Source organism: Rhineura floridana, chromosome 5 (assembly GCF_030035675.1).
Source record: "Rhineura floridana isolate rRhiFlo1 chromosome 5, rRhiFlo1.hap2, whole genome shotgun sequence".
Taxonomy (NCBI): domain Eukaryota; kingdom Metazoa; phylum Chordata; class Lepidosauria; order Squamata; family Rhineuridae; genus Rhineura; species Rhineura floridana.
Window position 1 is genome coordinate 141,378,561 of NC_084484.1, and position 25,157 is coordinate 141,403,717.

Below are 25,157 nucleotides of genomic sequence, written 5' to 3' on the forward strand. Positions count from 1 at the left end.
TGGATAAAAGATGAAGAGGTGAGCGTTGGTGTAGATCCTCTGACTCTTGCATGGCTAAAATACAGTCTATGTACAAAAGGAAGAGTTACATCCATTGCTCTGCCCACTTTTGCATCTGGTCCCACCCACCACTGGAATGTTGTCCCTCAAAGGTTGTCTGAAAGAGAATATGACCATCTGGCTGAAAAGGTTTCCCCACCCCAGTCTTAGAAGAATCTAAGGCATGACTACAGGACTTCTTTCCTGTTGGATGTTGTATCTGGCGCAAGCAGATGCCCAGGATGCAGAACAGTATAGTGACAGGCTAGATGCCAGTTGAAGCAATGAGCCAGACAAGTAATAACTTTTAAGAGTCACTTTACTGACAATAGAATATATCACAAGCTCTCTCTCTGTACAAACTCCTCGACCCCCACACTCACAAGTGTCTGCTGGCCCTCTATATAGATAAGGCCAGCTGCCCGAGCCTAGGTTGCTTAGCAACGTGTCCTTGAAGATGGCTCGAGCTCTGCCAACTTTCGCTTCTAAGTCACGTAGCTCACTTGTGGAAATTTAACCTCTGCTTTCTCGGTTTCGTAGCCAACAGTCCCCCACCTTAAATTTCCACATTCAGCCAGTTACATTTCTCTTCCATTTACATGTGTTACATTTTACATGTCATTACATTTACATCATTTGGTTTAATTTTTCCCTTTATTTCAGTTTACATCACTTTCATTTGTAATACAGCTACTCCATTGCAATCTCAGCATTATTGTCATTATATGTCATTACTCTTCATGATTTCCATCATCCCACTTTTTCCAGTCATACCTACTTGATTTATCAGTTTTGAGAACTTGTCTTCACTTAGTGGTTTTGTCATAACGTCAGCCAGCATATCAGCAGTGTTACAATAAGTTAATTCCACAAACCCTTGTTTAATCATTTCTCTGACATGGTGATATTTGATGCTGATATGCTTGGTTCTCTTGGTGTGTGCTTCTGACTGAGCTAGCTTAATGCAGGTCTGATTGTCCTCATATATTTTGATTGGTTTGTCTATGCCTTTTCCAATTTCAAACAGTAGATGGTCGAACCAGGTAAGTTCGTTACAAACCAGAGACAACGCTATATATTCAGCTTCTGAACTTGATGTTGCCACTATAGTTTGCCTCTTGCTGCACCAATCAATCACTGAATCATATAATAGAATGACAACACCAGTAGTAGACTTGCGGCTACTGGGATCGCCCTCATGATCCGCATCTACATAGCAGCACATACTCCCGTGTTTACTGCTGGACAACACTAGACCTTTACTGCTAGTACCTTGCAAATACCTCAGGACTCGTTTTATTCCTTGCCAATCTGTCTCAGTAGGCTGTTCTACTTTTCGACTTAAGATGCTAACAGCATTACAAATGTCAGGTCTTGTTACCTTAACAAGATATTGCAACTGTCCTATGATGTGTCTGTACCTAGCAGTGTTTTCACAAGCTGTCTCTGTGTTTTCTTGTTGAAATGATGTTGTCATGGGAGTCCCTACTGCCTTACATTCAGACATCCCACAATCTGCTAGTATTTGTTTTATCTTTCCTTCCTGTTTTAACACGAAACTCCCGTCTGAACCCCGTATGACCTCTGTACCTAAATAATGACTTACAGGTCCCAAACTTTTCGTTACCACATGTTGTTTCAGACTATTATGGAACTCTCTTTCGTCTTCCTCCTCATGGGACAAGTACAGGATGTCATCCACATAAACTAGGCAGTATGTGAGCCCCCCCTTTATTTCTTTCACATACACACAGGGGTCTGCCACACAACGCTTGAAATTCATTGACTGCAGAACATCATCTAGTTTTTCGTTCCAACAGTGCGCACTCTGGCGCAGACCATACAGGGATTTCTGTAACTTGCAAACTAGACCTGGCTGTGTTTCACATCCGGGAGGCTGTTCCATATAGATTTCTTCTTTCAACTCCCCATGTAAAAACGCCGTGCCAATGTCATAGTGGCTTACATGCATGTTTTCTATGGCAGCTATTTTTAGCAAAACCCTGATTGACTCATGTTTCACCACGGGAGCGAAAACTGCATCGTAGTCTGTCCCGAATTGCTGTGTAAAGCCCTTAGCTACTAGGCGTGCCCTATACCTTTGTATCTGTCCTGTACTCGACCGCTTACGTTTAAATATCCACTTACACCCTATAGCTTTCTTCCCTGGGGGCAGAGGTACTAGCGTCCATGTGCCATTTTTTCGCATTGCTTCCAGCTCCTCTTTCATCGCTGCATGCCATTCATTCTGTTCGGCTATGGGTAATTGTTTTATATCCCCGAGGCTTGAGGGTTCTTTTTCCTGCTCTGTTTTATAAGCCACGACATCAGCATCAATCACTGGCGTCTGTGCTTTCACTGACTGCGTCAGGTTAATCCCTATTGAACCTCTATGTGTCCTGTCTGTGTCTTTACTGAGGACTCTCAGCTGCATATAGAACAGTGACTTCTTTACTATCCCTTTCATGAATATTTTTCCTCCTCTCATAATATGCACTGAACCCCTTTTGAACATTACTGTGAACCCCATTTCATTGAGTTTCGACACAGCCATAATGTTACATTCGATATCAGGAACAAACAGCACATCTGTCATAATGGTATTGAAACCTGCTAATTTCACTGTACCCCTACTTTTGATCAGTTTCTTAGATCCATCAGCCATTATTACATGATCCTCTACGTCACAAAATTTATGAAACATGGATTTATCTTTGATTATACTATTTGTTGCCCCACTGTCAATTGCCCATAAATCTTTACAGTTATTTCCCTGCTCATTGTTAATACATTGCTTATTCTTACTAGCATAGATCACCTGTACACATGGTTTTCTTCCTCTTTCTCTTCTTCTTGCTTCACAATTCCTTTGAAGATGTTGCTTGGAACCACAAAAATAACATGCCTTTTGTCCATACAGTCTCTCTTGCGCTGCTTTGTTGTTCTGCTTTTCCACGTGTTTAGACTCAGTCCTTTCTTGCTTTGCCATTTCTTGCCTTCTTTGAAATTCTTGTAAAAGTTTTCCTTCTATGTAATCCATATTGAGATTTGCATCGTCCATTGCTTCCAAAGAGCTCACCAGACTATCATAACATGAATCTAGTGAAGATAATGTGATATACACTTTTTGCGTTTGAGAATGTTCAATTTCACGTTCTGACAACTCAGTAAACAGTCTTTTTATTTCCAACAAATGCTCTGACATGGTTGTATCTCCAGATAAGAGCATCTGATACAATCTTCTGGCAAGATATATTTTAGAACTGGCAGTCTTTTTCACATGAATATTTCTTAAAGTTTCCCAGGTTTCCTTAGCTGTTGTTGCATCACACACGTGCAGTAATTGAGAATCATCAATAGCAAGAACAATTAACGCCTTTGCCCTCTCATCCAGCCTTCTCCAATCTGCTGGAATAGGCACCCCGGCGGGTGGGTCTTCTGCGATAGCTTTCCACAGGTCTTCTTTCACTAGAAAAGCCTGCATTCTCTGTTTCCAAGTGCCATAATTTTTCCCTGTCAGCCTTTCCAAGGGAATCCCGGCCGATAACGTAATAGACATACTTTCACTTTTCACAGTTCACCGCCTTTGTAATTAGAGCTTCTCACCTCTGTCCTTCAGTCCCACGGCTCTCTCACAGCTTTCAGCTCAGCTTTCGGTTTCTCCGTCTCTCTGCTGTTTTACTCGCTGGTCTGCAGTTCTGGCTTTTCTCTGCCGCTTTTCTGCAATCCTCAGCACTAGGTAACCATCAGCACCAGGTAACCATCCTCTGCTACCACTTGTTGGATGTTGTATCTGGCGCAAGCAGATGCCCAGGATGCAGAACAGTATAGTGACAGGCTAGATGCCAGTTGAAGCAATGAGCCAGACAAGTAATAACTTTTAAGAGTCACTTTACTGACAATAGAATATATCACAAGCTCTCTCTCTGTACAAACTCCTCGACCCCCACACTCACAAGTGTCTGCTGGCCCTCTATATAGATAAGGCCAGCTGCCCGAGCCTAGGTTGCTTAGCAACGTGTCCTTGAAGATGGCTCGAGCTCTGCCAACTTTCGCTTCTAAGTCACGTAGCTCACTTGTGGAAATTTAACCTCTGCTTTCTCGGTTTCATAGCCAACATTTCCCACCAAAGATGACTGCACTTCCTCAAACAGCAGCCCTACCAGTTCCTATCCCCTTTAAGCCCTTTCTGCCTAGAGATCCAACAGCTGATGGCAGCTATGCTCAACCCTAGCCCTGCAGTATCCACTCCCCTAGTCACTGCAGCTCTTACTATCTACTCAATTTGTTCAGTGCTAGCTTAAAAATAACCTTGTTGGTGCTCCTTCCTCTAACCCCGAGAGGTACTTGGGCATTCGACATCCTAGATTTCTCTGCTAGGGACCTTTGTTCCACTTGCATCAGCCACTACTCCATTGGTTTATAAAGGATGCACAGGGAATAGTCTGAAAGCTGGGATGCCCTGGTGGTGATGGCGATGTGGAGGCACACTCTCCTCCACAACAGACTCTGGTGATAAACAGAGTCTACAGCAAAGGGGACGATGTGTCTCTCTCCTCATGAGTTTTCTAGATTACAATCCATATACAAGCAAAAGGAACAAAGTATTTTACTAACTTGTATGGAGAAAAAAGTCCAGCAAAAGCTTAGGTGAGTTTTGCAAGGATTTCAGGATTATTAAACAACTCATTTGAAATGTAGTGTTGGAGGAAAGCTCTGCAGATACCATGGACCGTGAAAAAGACAAATAATTGGGTGTTAGAACAAATTAAACCAGAACTAATATTAGAAGCTAAACTTATGAAACTGAGGTTGTTATACTTTGGACACATTCACTAGAAAAGACAATAATGCTGAAAAAAACAGAAGGGAATAGAAAAAGAGGAAGACCTAACAAGATGGATTGATTCCATAAAGGAAGCCACAGACCTGAACTTACAAGTTCTGAACAGGATGGTGTATAACAGATGCTATTGGAGGTCGCTGATCCATAGGGTTGCCACAAGTCGTAATGGACTTGAAGGCACATAACAAACCATTTATATACTGCTTTATTATAAAAAACCTCAAAACGATTTAAAGAAGGAATTAAAACAATAAAATTATTGGCAAAAACAGTTAAAGACAGGTATTTAAAATTCAAAATAATAAAACCAGCAATGAGTTAAAAACAGATATAAAAAACAAAATAGCTTCTACGTGCCTGGGTAGGCTTGCCTAAACAAAAAAATGGTTTTAGAAGGTGCCAAAATGAATACAATGAAGGCACCAGCCTAATGTAAATAGGCAGGGAGTTCCAAAGCGTACGTACTGTCACACTAAAGGATTGATTTCTTACAAGAACAGAACAAGTACTATGTGGCACCCTAACATGGAAAGCACACCTTGAACTTGGCCTGGTAGCAAATCAGCCACCTGTGCAGATTTCAGAGCAGAGATGTTATGTGCTGATAGGGTCTCACTCATGTCAGCAATCATGCCGCAGCATTCTGCGGTAACTGCAGCCCTCAAGTCAGGTTGTGCTGCATGGGGATTTCTGTGACCTAGGCTGACCAGCTTCCAGGATTTTTTTAGTTTTTGTTAGGAACCCTGACTGGTTGTGGGATGCTGAGTTTTCTGTCTTACTTATAGGAATCCTGTTCTGGTTGGTATGGTATTGCATTTAGGAAATCATCACTGTCTTTTGTTTTGCTTTTTCTATTTGTATTTCATTTACCTCTGACCTTACTCCCTTACTGTCCCGTCCAGAGCCGAAAGAATGAGGCTGGAGTGTGTGTGCAAGTAAATCTCGTTTTATAAGAGTAATGGATACATCAAAGGCATTGCGCTTCATAGGAAACCCTACGCTAACTCACTAGAGTCCCTAACTATACTCTAGACATGCTCTGCAGTGTGTGAAGGAAGTTGACTCAACGACCCCCCACTGGGAGTGGCAGGCTTATATAGGAAATGTTCTCCAGCGTAATCTCTGACTCCTTCGTAATTCCTGTCTTTGCCCTGTCCGTTTCTCACGGCAACGGGAACGAGGAGACAGGGGACGCGCATCCAACAGCTCATCTGAAGACACCTGCTCCCGAGCAACGGGCTCGAGGTCAGAGGGCGGTGCCACACTGGAATCCTCCTGGGAACTGCTTGGAAAAGGAGGAGCTGGCACTGACTCTGAAGCTTCCCCCCACAAGTCCTCTGCATCAACTGGGGGCGGTGCGCTCGGCTCCTCGGAAAGGGCGTTACTCGTGGGAACTGGCTGGAGAGCAGGCTGCCCCCCTCCCGCACAATCCTGCTCAGACACAACAATCCCCAACTCTGCTTCTTCTGGTTGCGGAGGTGCCTGAAACTCATGCCTCCCCCCTTCCTGTCCCTTCTGAGTTGGCTGCAGCACAACATTTACATCCACAGAAGCAAAAACAGTGGTTCCATGTGGTCAGCTCAACCCCTTTAAGCCCACTAATAATGCACCTTGTTATTTGCATGATGGTTTGTTTCTTGCCCAATAGTGGTAAAAGATAATTCACATACTGGGAAGTATAACTTCAATTGCTATTGTTCCCAAGCTACTGCCTGTGAAGGTAGACCAAACCATGTGTGTTTTCTCTCTATCAATTATTACTCACTGGAATTGGGTTGGCTGTCAAAGTGAGTTCATAGCAGCCCACAGAGTAGACAGGAAAGAGTAGAGAATCTTCTTCTTACTCATTTCTCAAACCTTTCTCTGCAGTGAAGGGTCAAATCTGTAAAGACGTTTGGAGCAGCCATGTTAAAAGGCAGGCAGGGCATTCCAGGCAGGGGGTTGCCAACCCTGCTTTGATATCAATATCTTTGCAGAGGTTTCCTAGTCAAGCCTTACCAACAGCACAATCTACTCTAATATCTACTCAGAAGTAAGTCCTGTTGAGTTCTGTGGGGCTTAGTCCTTTAGTAAGTGTGTTTAGAATTGCAGCCTTCAGGGGCATCCATCTTTACTTCTGAGTGCTCCCATCTAACATCTCCCTTTTTCCTACAATGGCTTTCTGGTGACTGGCCTGGCCTGAGGTCACTTAAACCCTTCTTGCCAGAAGCAAGTAGGCTAGATTAAATGTTCCTTATCCAAGCTCTCTAAGCAGGTGAGAAGGAATAATTCTGTCACTTAAGCTGGAGCTACAAACACCCTCATTTACCTAAGATTTCTATCTTAATTTTCAATCAGAGAATTTTTTTTGAGTGGTATGCTCCAAGCAACTGTGGTTGATGCTTAATGTATCATGATTAATGACATCACTAAGAGCTGTCCCTATGACATCACTAGGGCCGCCCCATGACATCACTACAGCCTGTCCCAGGGTTTGGGATACTTCTGACCTGGCAACCCTAGATACAACGCATTGGTTGAGGCTGCCTAGCAGTTAACTAGAAAGAGAATTTCATAACCCCTTTCATTACCCTTGGATTTGAAAAATGTAAGGGAATGATAAGAAGAGAGGAAAAAACAGTGTCAATTTTAAAGTTTGAGGTCTTCTTGTAAAGGGAGACAGTGGGTGATGGGAGTGCACTTCTGCTTTTTTCCTTTACAAACATTTGGGGAAGTTATAATTTTGGTCTGCCTAAAACTAGAGCCTGAATTCTATGCCTCTGTGCATTCCGTGTCTCCTAACTTCCACCTATGAGGCCATTGCAAGGATATCAGGGTCTTTTTTAAATTTTCTAGTGCTTGGGCTTCCCCTTTTTTCCTTCAGTTTTGTGCCACCTAATCTGCTTCATTTTGGTGGCTGCTCTGATTAAAACTATTACTTGGAATACCAATTTTTATTTTCTGGATATCCAAAGGTGGGTTGTTATAAGGTAAGATTCAGTTTTTTCTGTTGTAAGCAAACACTTAGCCACTTGTTCACCCAGAATCCATTGATCAAATGTTATCATCATTAGCCTGATATGAATAATGGGGCTGAATTCTTCTACACAATTAATGTCTCCTATGCATTTAGTGGTGACATTTGAAATGCTAATGAACTCGACACCCCACAGAGTGCAGCCTCCATCTTTCTTTTCTCCTCAACCCCACTACAGGTCCATTCAAAAGTAAATTCCACTGGGTTCAATGGATCTTATGCCCAGGTATGTATAGGAGTGCAGTCCTAAACTGACTAAAGCTTGCTATTTTTGTTTACATTTTTGCCAAGAGGTTGATTTGAGAATACATCATTTTGGCACATAAGTGGTATATAAATAAATAATAATGATCTCATTGGGGTTTACTCCCAGGTAATTGCTGAACACCTCTCATACATAGGCAGATGAAGCATAACTACTCGAGTTGGAATTGGACCACATCAGACACCCTCTACTTTGCAAAACTGAACAGGGATTATAGGATGGCACCATACACTCTTTGTCAGTTTCATATGCCAAACACAGCCAAGCACACTTTCATTCCAAATTGCATGTTTTACATTGAAGACAAAATACCAAATAAGAACAAGTTGTTTCTATGAGGAAGCAAGCATATGTTTCTCCAAGATGGGCTGTAAAAATGACACATTCAGTACTCACAACCTTTAACAACAACATTCATCACTGAACATGCTTCGAACTTGACTAAAATAAGTACATTACAACCCTATGAGAAGGTGTAGGCAACAGTTTAGCAAAGGGCTCCAAAGAAACTGGGCACTGGCAAACATTACTGATGAAAACTGTTAAAGTGTGATAAATGTAATGAACATGACATGCCGACACACATACTGCTCAGATGCTAAACTACTCTGCTTCAGGAGATTCCAATAACTAGCATTTCACATTTCTATAAAGTGAGATAGCAAAAAATTGTGGGACCAGCATCCCTTATTACATCTCCATTTCATTTCTCTCTCTAACCTTCATTCACTCCCCAAATGTGTGACATAAATCAAGGACCTTTAAACTACAGCCCTATATATACAATTACCTGGGAGCAGGTAAAGGGACTTGCTTCTGGCTAGATATGTATTAAATTACACTTTTGGTGATGGAGATGCAGGAAGTGCAAGTTCCTCCTGCTATTTTGAGAAACTAATCAAAATGAGCTGAAGTAGACACATTCTGGGGTCTGAGCTTCTACAAGGATTCCGCTGGGTGCCTTTATTTTTTCAAGCAACTGTAAACTTTTTGGAAAATGACATGGCATTCAACTAGAATGTCTCTTTGAGCAACACATTTAGCATTATTTTTGAGAAGATATATTTCAAAACTGTGGTCATCATTACAGAGCCCCCTCGCTTGAGGTATACAAAGTTCAGATAAAATAAGAGGCGCTCCCATGTTCTTGGATAACTCAGAACTCACCAATGTATTGTTACACACGTTGGGAGAGACACAGAAAAGTCTCAAACTGACAATTACTTTGTCTGGAAGATGGAGCCTCCTAGTTACTTTTGAAGACACTTTTTATTACAGATATCTTATTGTGTGAAAAATGTGAATATATAGCATTTTAATGATATTGCAAATATAAAAATGCATAGTTATTATCACCAGACTGTGGATTGTGATTTATTTATTTCAGATAAAGTCATTTCACAATGTCTGTGTGTCTAAATTGTTGGAAATTACCACACATTCAAGTTGAAAACAGTACAGCTAAAATAGCCCACCCATAACTCATTACAGATTGTACTAAAGGTAAATCCAGTTCAATTGCCAGTTCCCTCACCCCCTCCATCCTGCCTCCTACCCAAGCCAATACTAAACTGGATGCTGGGGTAGTTGTGCTCCATTCACTTGCATACATGTTGTGCTTTCATTGCTTTAACAGTTTGGAAAGTAGTGGATTGTATAACTCTCATTTTTCTTTGTTTTTTTCCCATGTGCATGAGGAGACCATTCTTTGTTAGGCTGATGGAGTGTTAATAGGGAGGATCTCTTGAAATCCTCCCAACAGGAGCTGTGGCTTGGAGATTTTTTCCTCTCCTGGGGTTGTTGAATAATCAGGTTCTTTGCTGAAAAAATCGTGTTTGCTGAACTTCAAGTGAGACTCCAGATTAAATAGAATTTATCAGTACATTTGATTAAATTAATTTAACCTGAATAAAGACAACACTAAATGTGTTAAATTAGCACAGCAAAGGTAGGAAGAATCTGTTATCATATTACTGCTGGGGTAATAGTTTGCTTCAGATACCAAAATCTTATCTGCCATCAGATGCTATGCATGGCTGTTCAGAAGTTATGTTTTTCTGAGTGAAACTGGACTTATTCCCAGGTAAGGTTGTTTCCACACCAGAGACTTTTAGTGTTGCTGATTTTGTTTGCTTTAAACTAACTAATTAAATATGTGTGGAAATGCAGACTTAGCCTCACCTAGTTCCCACTTGATTCTAAAAAGAAACTCACTTTTGCAAACTAACACCAAGCAGAATATAATTTCAAAGTGTTAAATATGAAGATGACATTGGGACATGGGAGGAGAGGCGAGAAAAAAATAAATGCAAATAAGGCAGCAAAGAAACTGATATGTATCATTTTGTGAGTAATGTTCTGTTCCAAAGATACAAACACATTTTTAATGTAATATATACATGGAAAGCTTTGGTAACAGTATTCCTCTAGAAATATATTTTGCTGATTCAACCTTAGTGCAATCAGTTAATGATGTCAAAGCTGCATCAATTACAGACTAAAAGTTAAGGCGAAATGAATACTAACAGTAGTATGGCCTTTACTGATATTATGTTAATACTTCATAGAATTTAAGGCTAACAATATATAGAGCTAACTGGAGTCATTTAATAAGTCACCCTTTAGTTCAAAATAGCCACCTTAGGTTTCTCTCATGAAAAGAAACGCAAGATATAAATGTAAGTAATTAATTAATTACATATATGGAATTACACACACACACACACATATACTTACAAACAAAAATGTGTCTCTTTTCTTTCTATTCAAATAGGAAATTGACCATGATGTTTTCTTTGGTGATAGAATACAAATGACCATTTACCAAATGGTAACTTACCATGAGCTGTATGTAAACACTTTGTTATCCAGTCATCTGAATATTACTATGTTACTTCAAAAGATTATTAGAGTGCAGATATGTAGCAGCGTTCTCCTCACCGTTAGGCAGGGTGCTATATGGTTTGCCGAGCACCTACAATGACCTTGTTGTACGCTGGCACTTAAATGGATAATGTTGTCTCAGTGCACTACAAACTCCCCCCAAACTCTGCTTCATCTTAAAGGTGGCTCAATCACATCTATTCAGAACATCTGGCCCAGAATGCAACCACTTAAGAGCACACAGTGTTCTCCCTCCCACCATCATCTCATGCATACATGGATCCACGCCTGTACCATTATCCGTCTCTGTGTCACAACAGCTGTGCTGATATGGCAACAGTTTTTAAAGTGCTAGCTTATTTCAAGGTGAAATATCTCTCTTCATTTTACATATGTTTGTGGCATATCATCAGTGCAACAATATCAATGACAGTTGTTAGACTATGTCTGAAAAAAATATTCTCCTTGTGCAAATATAGTGCACGGAGCAGCTGTTTGGAGCAGGTGGGAGGGAGGAAATCTATGTGAATAGTCTTGCAATGGACATCCAGTTGGCATAGTTCAATCTATGAAATTGGGCCAGATGATTTAAATCTCACTGTAAGTTGTTTTTCTGCATATAAAAGTACACTCCAAATACTTTCCCAATTCATTGATTTTCTACTAACAAAACCTGAAATCCAACCTGGGTCTACCGTCATGAGCATTCAGTTACTTTTTTTTTTCACACCCTCCCATAGCACATGAGAAATTTGCAATCCAATTCTATCATTCCCTCTTCTGGAATAAATGTTTGTCAGAATAGGGTCTGCCGAGACTTAGGAAAATAAAACCAGGAAGAACACTGTCCAGTTGCCCAGTTAGATCTTCTGGGTCTTTGGACTGTTTGTTTTTTTAGTTGTTTATCACATTCATTGAGGTACAGCAATCATATTTGTTTATTTATTATTTTGTTATCCCACCCCCTCCTCTCCAGAGCTCACAGTGGTATACAAGGGTCTCTTCCTCACCCTTCATTATAACCTCACACCCTGTGAGGTAGTTTAGAATGAGAGATAATAACTGGCCGAGGTTACTCAACAAGCTTCATGGCTGAGTGGGGATTTGAACCAGACTCTTCCTGGTCCTAAAACTACTAAACCATACAGGCTCTTACAGATCCCATGCTGATGGGGCTTGGAGAGCAACAAAATCTGTAGGGCCATAGCTTCTCTGCAGGGCCAGCACCAGCCTGCTGCAAGCCCTCGGGCATCAGACTGCTGCAGGCTCCCACCTCCCCGTGTGTGTGTGTGTGCATGTGCACCTGCAAGCACACACACACACACACACATGAAGAAGCCCAGTAGAGCCACCACATGCATTAGCACAGATGCCTGTCAAGACCCAGAACGACAGCTGGGGTGATGGCAAGCACGAGTGCTGAGGCATGAAGAGACACAACCAGGCATAAGTGCCTGCCAGCTGCACGCGCATGTGGGGGTGATGGCTGGGAGAGCAGAGCTCCCACTCCACAATCCGCACCACTCTCTGGTCATGGCCTGCAACACGATGCTGGTGGAAATCGTGAAGCAGGAGCTCCATCCTCCCAACCCCAGCCTCCTGGCCACCCGCCAGTACCAGACTTGGTTTCCTGATTTAAAGAAACATTGCTTATTAAAGACAGATGGATGTATCAGAATTTGTTTCCTTCAAAAGGATCTATAGCTGGGGTACCTGACCTGTAACCCTACAAATGTTGTTGGACTCCCATCAGCCCCAGCCAGCATGGCCAACAGCCTAAGAAGATGGAATCTGTAGTCCAGTAACATCTGGAAGCCCAATAGCTAGCCACCCCTGGCCTATAGTATTGCCCATAATGGGCAGATATATTTAAACGTGTATACACAATTATAATATTAATCATAGTTGCTATGAACTTGGTATTCGTGTACTTTTGAATACTCCTTCGTAAAAAAAAAAAGCTTTATGAGTAATGTACTTCATTAATTACAACCTTTCAAGGGTAATTGTGACACTGCACTGAGCTCAAAGTTCAGTTAAGTGCCTTAAAAAAAATCAGAGGAGGAAGTGGCTCAAAAAATGTTATCCGAGGCACCACCACATTCTGATATATAAAAATTATAGCCTTTTATTCATTAAACTGAAGAGGACTTTGCAATAGGTGTAATACTACTTTAGTTTCACCTACGCAACAAATAAAGCAGCAGTTCAACTTGTATGAATGAAATGGGCTTATTTACATGATGGCCTTTTTACATTTCTTCTCTTTCCTGGCTCAAATCAGTCATGTGAGGGTTATTTATTAACTTCACTATGCTTAGTGAAGTCATTTTCAGAAGGGGGCAGGAGGGGGGAGACTAAGTCCAGGGTCAATGACAGCGAAAATTGAAATTTATTAAAAAAAAACACAACAACCTCTCGTCTGAAATTATAATTATCAGGTTTTTTTTAAAGAGCTACAGGCCTCTGGGGCTGCACCATTTTAGGATGCAGATGGGTAGGTTCCATGTTTGACTGCTTCCCTATGTAAAAGAAAACATCCTGCACAAAGAAAACTCTCATGTCAAGGAGAAGTTAGGCTAGAACCCTTCTCCTCAAGTTGCTAGCTTTCAATGGACAGTGATATTTTTATTTTGTTTTTGTCATGGGAGGAGTATTTAGTAAAGGATTTACCTACGTGCATTTTGAAATAGTACAGTCTCCTGAGAATTCTACAATAACAGTTTACATGCGCTAGTTCCATAACATGCCTCAGCTTTCTAATGCTATATTGCTTACTGTCTGAGAGGCCTTTCTACCTATGAAGAAAATGTCACCACCACCATGTAAGGTGGTCAGGTATCCTCTTTCTTGTTGAACTACTGGTATTTCAAAGGATGCCTGGGATGGCATCCAGTTTTTATACGTCAATTTAAAAAAAAGCCTATGAGACTATGCTGTCTCACAGTAAGAATCCCAAGTGGCCTCTACCACCCTAGTGAATTGTGATCATACCCAATTTACATTGAAATTAATTTGATTAAAGAGGAGAGTACTATTGAGATAACTGAACTGGTGTAATTAATCGAAGGGAAATTAATTTTGGAATAGGATCTGGCTGATCTGGAAGTAAATTAATTGAATACGAATTGAAATTTGTGATTTGGAATGGATACAAATTTTAAACTGGGGGCACCATTTTGGATGGGAAATTAATTGGCTTGCCTTCTCAGAAATTTAAATGTAGTAATTATTTTAAAATTTGCATTTCTACATAGGCATTCACATATTTAAATCACTAATTTATTTTCTGTAAATCATTTAGAGATTTTTTTACAATTAAGAGGTACACAAATTCGATTAAATAAAAAATATGCAAACTGCAAATTGGCGCCCTCTTCTGTCCTCTTTTCAGCGGTGCATAGTCTTCTTTTTGGCAATATATAAGTGCCCACTCTATCACCAATTGAAACCACCCTTTTCTCTTTTATGTTTTATCATCTGTGGAACTTTCCAGATGACGAAACACTTGAACTTCTGTAATCCGGAACCAGTAGTGTAATACCTCAACCTCAAATAATGAGAGGTGATTCCTGACATGATGGCCATTGCTATGTTATTCAGTTTTTCTTTCTTATTTGTAAAGAATGAGCTATGCTTCAGTGGTATTGTACAGAAAACTCAACCTCTAAATTGGAACTGTGTACTGCCTTCAAGTTGATTCCGACTTATGGCGACCCTAAGGAACTTGTGACCCTCCATATTTTGTTGGATTCTCAACTCCCATCACCCTCAGCTAGCATGCCTAACGGTTAGGTATGATGAGTGCTGTATTCCAAAAAGATCTGGAGGACCACAGGTTTCCTACCTCTGCTGTAAAATTGTTTTCAAAATCTGGTTGTAAGTTTGCAGCCTAAACATTTCAGATGAGTTTTCCAATTCTAAATATCTATAGGCCAGGAGGTCCCACAGGGTGTAGAGGCACAGGATATAGCAATCTTGAAAAACCTAAGCTGATCCAGGAGCAACCTGCTTTGGATGGAGTCATACTCCCTCTGAAAGAGCAGGTTCATAGTCTGCGGGTGCTCCTGGATCCATCTTTGTTGCTAGAGGCCTAGGTGATCTCAGAGACTTGGGAGTGACTTTTACCAGCTTTGGCTGGTAAGACAGCTGCAGCCGTTTCTGGACTGGGATAGCCTGACCACTGTTGTCCATGTCCTGGTGACCTCCAGGCTGGATTACTGTAATGCGCTCTATGTGGGACTGCCTTGAGGTTGATCTGGAAGCTGTAGCTGGTGTAAAATGTGGCAGTGCGATTGCTCACTGAGGCAAGATATCGCCAACATGTTACCCTACTGCTGAAAGAATTGCACTGGCTGCCCATTAGCTACCAGGCCAAGTTCAAGGTTCTAGTTTTGGTGTACAAAACTCTATACAGCTTGGGACCAAGATACCTGAAAGATTGTCTTATCTGTTATATACACAGTCAATCACTACATTCTGCAGGTGAAAGCCTCCTGCAGATACCATCTCATCAGGAGGTCCGCTCTGCACAACATGGGAAGCAGACCTTTAGTGTTGTGGCACTGACACTTTCGAATTCCCTTCCCTTAGACACTTCGGAATTCCTTTCCCTTAAATATTAGACAGGTTATCTGTTATCTTTTCGGCACCTATTGAAGATCTTCCTCTTTCAACAAATCTTTTAAGTATAGACCTTATCCCAGTCTGTGTCTGTGCTGGAATTGCTTTTTAATATGTTTTTAAAGTTGTTTTTTAATTATGTTTTTAAAATGCTTGGTTTTTAATATGTTTTAAAGATGCTTTGTTTTAATATGTTTTAAAGTGTTTTGTTTTGAAGATGTTTTAAAGTGCTTTTAGTGTTTTTGTTTGCCGCCCTGGGCTCCTTCTGGGAGGAAGGGTGGGGTATAAATTTAATCAATAAACAAACAAACTTGGGAACCATCAACCCACAGTGCCTCCATCTTGCAAGGATTCAGACTCAGTTTATTGGCCCTCATCCAGCCCACCACCGAGTCCAGGAACTGGTCCAGGGCTTGCACGGCCTCTCCTGGTTCAGATGTTACATAGAAATAGAGCTGGGTATCGTCAGTGTACTGCTGACACCTTGCCCCAAATCTCCTGATGACCACTCGCTAAGGCTTCATATAGATGTTAAACAGTATTGGGGACAAGATGGTACCCTGCAGCACCCTACAGCACAACTGCCAGACAGCCAAAAGACAATCACCCAATGCTGTTCTCTGAAAATGTCCTTGGAGATAGGATCAGAACCACTGTAAAACAGTGCTGCCGATACCTATCTCACAAAGTCGGCTCAGAAGGACACCATGGTCATTGGTATCAAAAGCCACCAAGAGATCAAGTAACAGGGTTGCACTCCCCCTGTCCTTCTCCTAATAAAGGTCATCCATCACGGCAACCAAGGCCAATTCAGTCCCATATGCAGGCCTGAACCCAGACTGGAATGGGTCAAGATAATCTGCTTCATCCAAGAGTACTTGCAATTGCTCTACAACCCTCTCAATCACCTTGCTATAGGCATCTGGTTGGTCCCTGTGAGATCAGGATGCTTGACTAGATGGGCCTTTTGTCTGATCCAGCAGTGCTCTTCTTCTGTACTTAAAGCTACTATTTGCCCAAACAGGTATCATAAAAATGCAATCAAACGTTTCAAAACAGCAGGAGATTCATGATCAGCTCTCTTATTGTTATATCTAGTGTGGCCGAGATACTACTGTCAGGATATTGGAATCTGATAGTCTACACAGAACTACTCCTTCTTATTGTCTCTCCAAACTGAAGTGGGGGCAGGTTAGAGAGATTCTTGTGGGAAAAGAACGTCAAGCATTTTTAATTACATTTCTGGGTCATGTCATTCTAATGCCCTCAACAAGAACATTCAGTTAGGAGTGTTCCCTTCCTGCTTGCTGAACAGTTGCACCATAGCAAGTCTCTTACTTTTGCTACAACTTATGACAAAGTACTTCAGCCTCTGACCCAAATCAACACTGCTGCTGCTGCAAAGTTATTTATTTGGGAACATATCCCTCCACTGCTCAAAGGCATCAGGCAGCTAACAGCAGTTTAGCTGCATGTATGGGCCTAGTATTATTATTTCCATTTATATACTGTTCACAAATAGAAATATAAAATACACAACAGCAACAATAATATACAATATATTAAAATGACAAAAAGTATTATAAACTCAAACAACATCAAGATAATGCATCCCAACAAATAGTTCAACAACTCAAAATATTCCAAGAACCCATTTAAGCAATATAAAGAAGATCAGTGTTATGTCACCTGAAACGGCAGGAGAAGAGCGCTAGATGTGCATTCTAGCACAGGGTTTCAAATAATTAACTGCATTTGCCAGGGAATCTGAAGATGGCATTCAGTGTTTCACTACATTATTAATGTGACACTGATAAGAGATTCATTGCAAGTGCTGAATAAGGTCCAACTGCCAGATGAGAAGTAACCAATACATAAAGTGCTTTGTTGGCATTAAAGCTGCATCTATGGGTGACTGAATTACAAAATGGAAACAAAGTATCATGGTTACATTATTAAAAATAAATAAAACCAAATGCTTAGGCTGTTGCACGTGGCAAAGCGCCAACACTCCACATTAGAAAGGTTTATGGAAGCTCATCAACACTTAGATATTTTTATTATATTAAGCTTTACAAAACATTTATAAAATCAAACATGGTGTATTATTGGGATGAACCATCCAAACAACTCAGTTGCTGCATGCACAGCCAAATGTACATGGTGGAAGGGGGAAGTGGAAAGAGATTTGGCCACCCATATACACAACAATCAAGTAAAGTCAGTCTTGATAAGTTCAGCCAAGAGTACTTTATTTTAATAAAGTAATAAAATAAAGTTTGTACATGGACGTTTGTGTATTTACTTCAGTGATTCATAGACCACCCTTTTAAAAAATGTTTGCTAGGGAATATTTTCAGCTTCTGCTAGTATTCAGCATTAATTTTCTCTTTGTTTCAGTTATTCATTGTCCAAAAAAATAGCAAGAACTGTACAATGAAATACACAAAGCGCCAATTTCACTTAGAACTCCTTGAAGATTTATAAATTAAAAACAAAACAAGGGGTGGTATTCTACTAATGCGTCCCATAAGTGCAAGGATTTCCACTTCACAATTTCCCCCTCTCCTCTCCTCAAATGTGTCCTGCACTCTCCCCAAATCTGCTCGAGAAGGTTGGGGGAACTCCTAAAACAATTTAGAGGGCAAGTGGAGGGAGAGCGTTCTGTGGGGGCAAGGAGAAATCCTTGTGCTGACAGAGAACGATTGCTTTAGCAATACATTGGATTCCATCCAATAATGTTGCTTTTACTTAAGATCTTATTGAATAGCTTGAAATAGTTTGAAACAATTTTCCTGGAATTTTTAACATCTGACAATATACAGGGGCATCACCCAGCCTTACCTCCAAAAGACCATCCTCTGGAAGATCTGTGCAGTGGACAGCATTTTGGATCTTGTTTTTACCATAGACAGCACGGAGTGTGCCAGGACGGAGGTAACAGGCTATTTCCTATGCAACATAAAAACGTTAACAGGTAAAGAGAGTCGCTTGTTATGTGAAAAAATACAAATGTATACATGGAGATATTTATATAATAAAGTGTTGTTGGTGAAAGGACTAAGGCAAATATAGTATTTACCAAAAGTAAAAGGACTAAATCTTGATTTCATCTTCACATGTGCAAAAAAGTATAAAATTATGAAGAAGAAAGACTGGTACCAATAGGTCAGAGATAATTAAACTTTCATATAGGACCATTTGTGCAACAGACAGCAGCCTTGCATTTAACAACTTACCTGGTCACCACAGAAGATCAAGAATTCCATGCAGGCAAGCAAGCAGACTGGTAGAGGAGAAAGGGATCTCTCTGATCCTCCTCCACAGTTCCACATGGTTGTCACACTGGCTTTGGAGGAAGGAACACCCTTTTGTCTGTGACCAGCATGGAAACCAAGCAGGCTGGTGGATGAGGGATGGATTACTCCATCAATCTGCTTGATAGAAAGCTTTTTTTTTTTTACTACCCTGCTAAGAGACTACTTCTAGGCCCAGTTTCTTGATGGACTTCAATTTCTTTTTAACTGGGAATGCCTCTCTACATGGACAGCAACAGTCACACAGAAAGGCACAAGCATAAACCATTAGGCATCTGGAGGATCATGATCCTGGACCTTTTTCCACTTCTGACATCATCTATTAATCGAATGTAAAGTTTGAATGTCTTTCTGTTTTTCTCCAATATTTACATAAAATGGGAGGCAACCCAACAATGCTAACTGTGCCACATACTGAACTGATACTTATATTAGACTATTGTATGAAAAGGACAACTTAATGTCTAACATTTTTATTTGGGTATTTCAAATGGTTGGCCTTTCAGGTGCCATAGAACTCTGGTCATTGGTGTCATATTTCTTATAAAAAACCTACTTGTCTGAAATTCAACACAGGTGCAATCTCCTAAAATTAGTATTATGTAGTAAGCAATAAGGAAGCAGGGTGCTTCTGTCCTAGAATACTGTTATAATTTTGTGGTTGTTATGTGCCTCCAAATCGACTACGACTTATGGCGACCCTATAAATCAGTGACCTCCAAGAGCATCTGTCATGAACCACCCTGTTCAGATCTTGTAAGTTCAGGTCTGTGGCTTCCTTTATGGAATCAATCCATCTCTTGTTTGGCCTTCCTCTTTTCCCACTCCCTTCTGTTTTTCCCAGCATTATTATCTTTTCTAATGAATCATGTCTTCTCATTATGTGTTCAAAGTATGATAACCTCAGTTTCATCATTTTAGCTTCTAGTGATAGTTCTGGTTTAATTTGTTCTAACACCCAATTATTTGTCTTTTTTGCAGTCTATGGTATCCGCAAAGCTCTTCTCCAACACCACATTTCAAATGCGTTGATTTTTCTCTTATCAGCTTTTTTCACTGTCCAACTTTCACATCCATAGAGATCGGAAATACCATGGTCTGAATGATCCTGACTTTAGTGTTCACTGATACATCTTTACATTTGAGGACCTTTTCTAGTTCTCTCACAGCTGCCCTACCCAGTCCTAGCCTTCTTCTGATTTCTTGACTATTGTCTCCATTTGGTTAATGATTGTGCCAAGGTATTGATAATCTTTGACAAGTTCAATGTCCTCATTGTCAACTGTAAAGTTGCATAAATCTTCTGTTGTCATTACTTTAGTCTTCTTGACGTTCAGCTGTAGTCCTGCTTTTGTGCTTTCCTCTTTAACTTTCATCAGCATTCGTTTCAAATCATTACTGGTTTCTGCTAGTAGTATGGTATCGTCTGCATATCTTAAATTATTGACATTTCTCCCTCCAATTTTCACACCTCCTTCTTCTTGGTCCAATCATGCTTTCCGTATATGTTCTGTGTATAGATTAAACAAATAGGGTGATAAAATACACCCCTGTCTCACACCCTTTCCGATGGGGAACCAATTGGTTTCTCCATATTCTATCCTTACAGTAGCCTCTTGTCCAGAGTATAGGTTGCACATCAGGACAATCAGATGCTGTGGCACCCCCATTTCTTTTAAAGCATTCCATAGTTTTTCATGATCTACACAGTCAAAGGCTTTGCTGTAATCTATAAAGCACAGGGTGATTTTCTCCTGAAGTTCCTTGGTCCGTTCAATTCTCCAACGTATGTTTGCAATATGATCTCTGGTACCTCTTCCCTTTCTAAATCCCGCTTGGACGTCTGGCATTTCTCGCTCCATATATGGCAAGAGCCTTTGTTGTAGAATCTTGAGCATTACTTTACTTGCATGGGATATTAAGGCAATAGTTCGATAATTACTGCATTCCCTGGGATCCCCTTTCTTTGGCATTGGGATGTATATAGAACGCTTCCAGTCTGTGGGCCATTGTTTAGTTTTCCATATTTCTTGACAGATTTTATTTATAATTTATAATGTATTTATAATTTTAGATAGGTTAAAATGGGATACTGTACCTCCAGCCTGTTCAACATTATGGAGCCAGCCTTTCCAAGTTAGGCACACTTTCATCTCATGTTCAACATACCAAGTTAAAATGGATTCCCAAGTCTTCTGCTTCCAGTCACTATTTATTCCATCATAACAGATATCTACAACGTTGTCAAAGGTTTGCTTTCCTGCTGAGATTTGTAACTCTATGTAGATTTATGTCCTTTACTCAATTTTGGGATTGAAAGAACTGCTTTTGTGGGGGAAGGAGAGAAATATTTTCTCCAAACCCTAAATTGTATGGATATTCACTAACTGGGGATCACATGCTGAAAAGGACGTACTACAATGCTATTTAGCCATTTGGCTATGTGGACAATACTGTTAAATAAATGAAGCCAATTCAGAGTGAGGCTAATGTTTCCTCATTATAGCAATCACTGAAAAATTGCTGGAACTTTCTGATGCTGCCAAAGATGATTTCAAGAAACACTCCCCAATTTCACTCAGTCCTTCATGTGCCCTGTCATTCCACATACACAGTATAGCATATTTATTTATTTATTATTTGATTTATATCCCGCCTTTCCTCCCAGCAGCAGCCCAAGGCGGCAAACGAAAGCACTAAAACACTTTAAAACATCATAAAAACAGACTTTAAAATATATTAAAACAAAACAACTTTAAAAACATTTTTAAAAGCTTTGAAGACATCTTTTAAAAAAGGTTAAAAAACATATTGTTATTTAAAAAAAGGTTTAAAAACATATTAAAAAGCAATTCCAACACAGAAGCAGACTGGTCTCAACTTAAAAGGCTCATTGAAAGAGGAAAGACTATAGAACTATAAAACCTCCTACTAGATTGCTAGTCTGAATGCTGAAATTCAAGTGAACTCAAAGGAGGCTTTATTTAGCAAGCCATATGAAACTGGAACATCTACATGTTTAACATGTCTGTATATATCTCATGCAGGTTCAAGCATGTAGATTTGAACTGAGGGAATGCTGGCAAAATAATTAACATTTTTAAATATATATATATAGCAGTTTTGCTAACAATGAAAAGGTCATATGATCAAGTATCCTGGTCTAAAGGGGAAAGAGAAAATGAAGATGAATATGCTGAAAGGAGCTGAAAATATTAATCAGCGTCTTAAGATGTACATCCAGACCATACTGAAGACATAAGACACAATATGAAAAAGGCAGTGAAAAAGTGACATATTTTCTACATCTGTTTTCATTTCCTACAGTTTTTTTTAACTGCCGTTAGGGCAATCCTATAAATGCCTACTCAAAAGTAAAACACAACTGAGTTGAATAGTGCTGACTCAAAGGTAAGGGGGTATAGGATTACCAGCTAAATCTCCAATGTAAAAGACTGTTACTTCCCAACTTTTACTGATGTGGAACTGGCTGATAAACAAGCCTGCATTTATCATATGGCTTGCATTTCTAAAATGTCTTCAAAGAGACATTAATGTTGTTCAATGTCATTAGGACCTAAAAATCCAAGATGCTCCACTCTGATCTATTATCAGTGAAACAGAAATCTCAAAGATTAATAAACACTGACTGTGAAACTGCATGAGGGCAAAACATTTAATCTTTTCTTGCTTCATTTTTGAATAATCCAGTAAACATAAGAGCAAACAAAGTCACCATCTGCAAATATGACACTATATTCATAAATGCCAACCATAGCAAATATATCCTCCCCCTGCCACCCCATGGTTTAAAATACTCTCTCATGAAACCCTATGGAAAATTCTGTTTCCATGAATTTTGGAAATTAGATTTCCAGAAGTTCTGAATGAATGAATTCTTCTATTCCTTGTGTGTAAGTCTGGCTACATGATAGATCTTTCACTGCTGATGCTATGCACGCTCATCCGACTTTCACCTCCAATAAAAAGGCTTTGTGGGGAAGGGTTGTATTGTTTCAAAAGCCTGTAACATCTGTTTGATCAGAGGTGAGAAAGGGACAAAAAGTATGAGCACCCCATAAATAGAAATATCTTTTTCAACTCTGTCTCCAATCTACATTCAAGCCTGGGGTATTAGCAGCACACTATTGAATCAAACTATTCCCTCCTTTCTTTTTAATTTATTTTTTTGTTTTTATAGACACACAAAATAGGCTATAGTGCTGCAGACATTTTCCATATTGATATTAAAAGTACATGTTAATATATGCAAGTTTCTAAACACCATGTAAATGAGGGTTCAAGTGATGGATTAAATAGCTTGCTTCGGGCAGCAGCAGACAAAATTGCAGCTACAAGTGTGTAAAAATGTATGGAGCAGTGGAAGCTCCAGTAAGAGAAAAAGATGGAAATAAGAAATTGAACAGTAAGTTGTTGTGATGGAAAGCAACTAAGATTGAGGTGGCAATGAATCAGTGTTTGTCTATTCAGTAAAGCTAACACCAATTGATCTATATGACAGCAACCCATCTTTTTCAGGATACTGTATATTTTCCCACTCAGTACCAAATGTAAGAGTCTAGGCCAGCTTAACAGTCAGGTACAGTAGGGCTCCGCTTTTCAGCGTTCCGCTTTTCAGCGTTCCACTAATATGGCAGTTTTCAATTATATCCATGTTCATGATGTTCGGCGCTTGTTCCGCTTTTTCAGCGTTTTTCAGCATGATGCGCTCAGTAGCTGAGTCCAAGAAAGGCGTCGAGCACCATTTTATTGTCAGTGATTCAGTCAGTTCACAGCATTCGTGAGCTCTGCATCTCTGTATTCTGGCAATTTTCCAAACTTTCAAACTTTTTAAAGTTAGTACAGTGGCATACCTAGCGTACTGTATTTGACACCCAGAGCGAACACATGTGCGCGAGCCCCATCCTCCACCCCTTCTTCTACTCCTCCGGGAGTGGCGCCGCACCACAGGAAGCACGCTAGGACCTGCGTGGGGAGCCAGCAAGCAGGGCAGAGGTGTGTCGCTTTGGGCTTCACTGCTGCCTCCTGCTCCGTCCCTTCCCTTTTTCCTGGCGGGCCGATGCACGGCTGCTTTCAGTTTGGGCTGCTATGCTGCTCCTTCCAATGGAGGTGAGGCACCCTGCTGCCTCTGCTGCCATGATAGTGTAAAGTGCAGCCCCAGAGCGAGGTGCGATGGCAACGGCAAGTCGTGTCTTCCACCTCCAGCCATGTGGTGAGCTGGCAGGTCCTTCGTTCCTAATGAATTCAAGTCCCCCAACAAACACAACGAAGCTTGTGGATAATCTCTTCGTTTCTCCCTTGCCTGGGAGAAAGTTTTTACCAGTCAAAAAAAACCTTTTGGCTGGTTTTAAAACTGAAAAAGCTTCCTCTGAGACGAGAGCTCGTCTCAGAGGCAGGCACAAGCTAAGCAATCCTTCCCGGAAGTCCCGTTGAAGATGATTTGGATGCTACAGTTAGTGTAGGATGCGGCTGCCAGAAAGTTGACTAACAGAGTCAGATGGAACCACACTATGCTAATTCTAAAGGAGCGACACTGTCTGTTAGCTTCTGTGAGAAAATCAAGGAACTAGCTTGCCTATTAAAGCTCTAAATTGCTTTGAACAAATACCTGAAGGACTGCTCTTCCTACATCATCCTCCCCCAAGTCTTAAGATCTTCAGAGATAGCTCTTCTCTGTATTTGACAATTAGGTGCGTTGATTTGATGGCAACATGGGAGAGAGTCTTCTCCAGAGTGGTGGAACATCCTCCCCTCAGATGTGTATCTGATGCCAACATTTGTTATTTTTGGGGTACCAGATTAAGACATATTTGTTTGCCCAGGTATTTTAAGCGTGCTCTGAGTTAACTGGTCTAAGTTTAGCCTGCTCTTATTACTTGCTAGGATACGATACGGATTTATTATTGTATATTACTTGTTTTGTTTGCGCAGAATCCAACATTGTGTGAATGGGCTTCCACTCATGCAGTGGGACTGTACCTTTCTCTCTACCTCCCTGTAACCCAGTGTTTCCCCAAAATCTGCTACAAAGGGTCTCCCAGCGCTCCAGAGCTATTTTTTTAGGTGCACATGAGGCTTGCAGAGGGAGGAGAGGAAAGTGAAGTCCCACTGCATGAGAGGAAGTCCATTCTACTTGCACACAGTGTT

The 25,157-nt window shown here is 40.6% G+C and overlaps 1 protein-coding gene across 4 annotated transcripts in view; it reads right to left on the reverse strand.

Annotated features, from left to right (window-relative positions):
• Nucleotides 1-25,157, reverse strand: part of NME7 (NME/NM23 family member 7) — a 139,108-nt gene that overhangs the window by 4,803 nt on the left and 109,148 nt on the right. For 3 of the 4 annotated variants that reach the window (XM_061628292.1, XM_061628288.1, XM_061628287.1), the window contains one exon: nucleotides 18,517-18,624. The exons of the other annotated variant lie outside the window; for it this stretch is intronic. In XM_061628292.1, coding sequence (XP_061484276.1) covers nucleotides 18,517-18,624 — 108 coding nt within the window. The remainder of the gene's footprint in view (nucleotides 1-18,516; nucleotides 18,625-25,157) is intronic. 4 annotated transcript variants of the gene reach the window in all.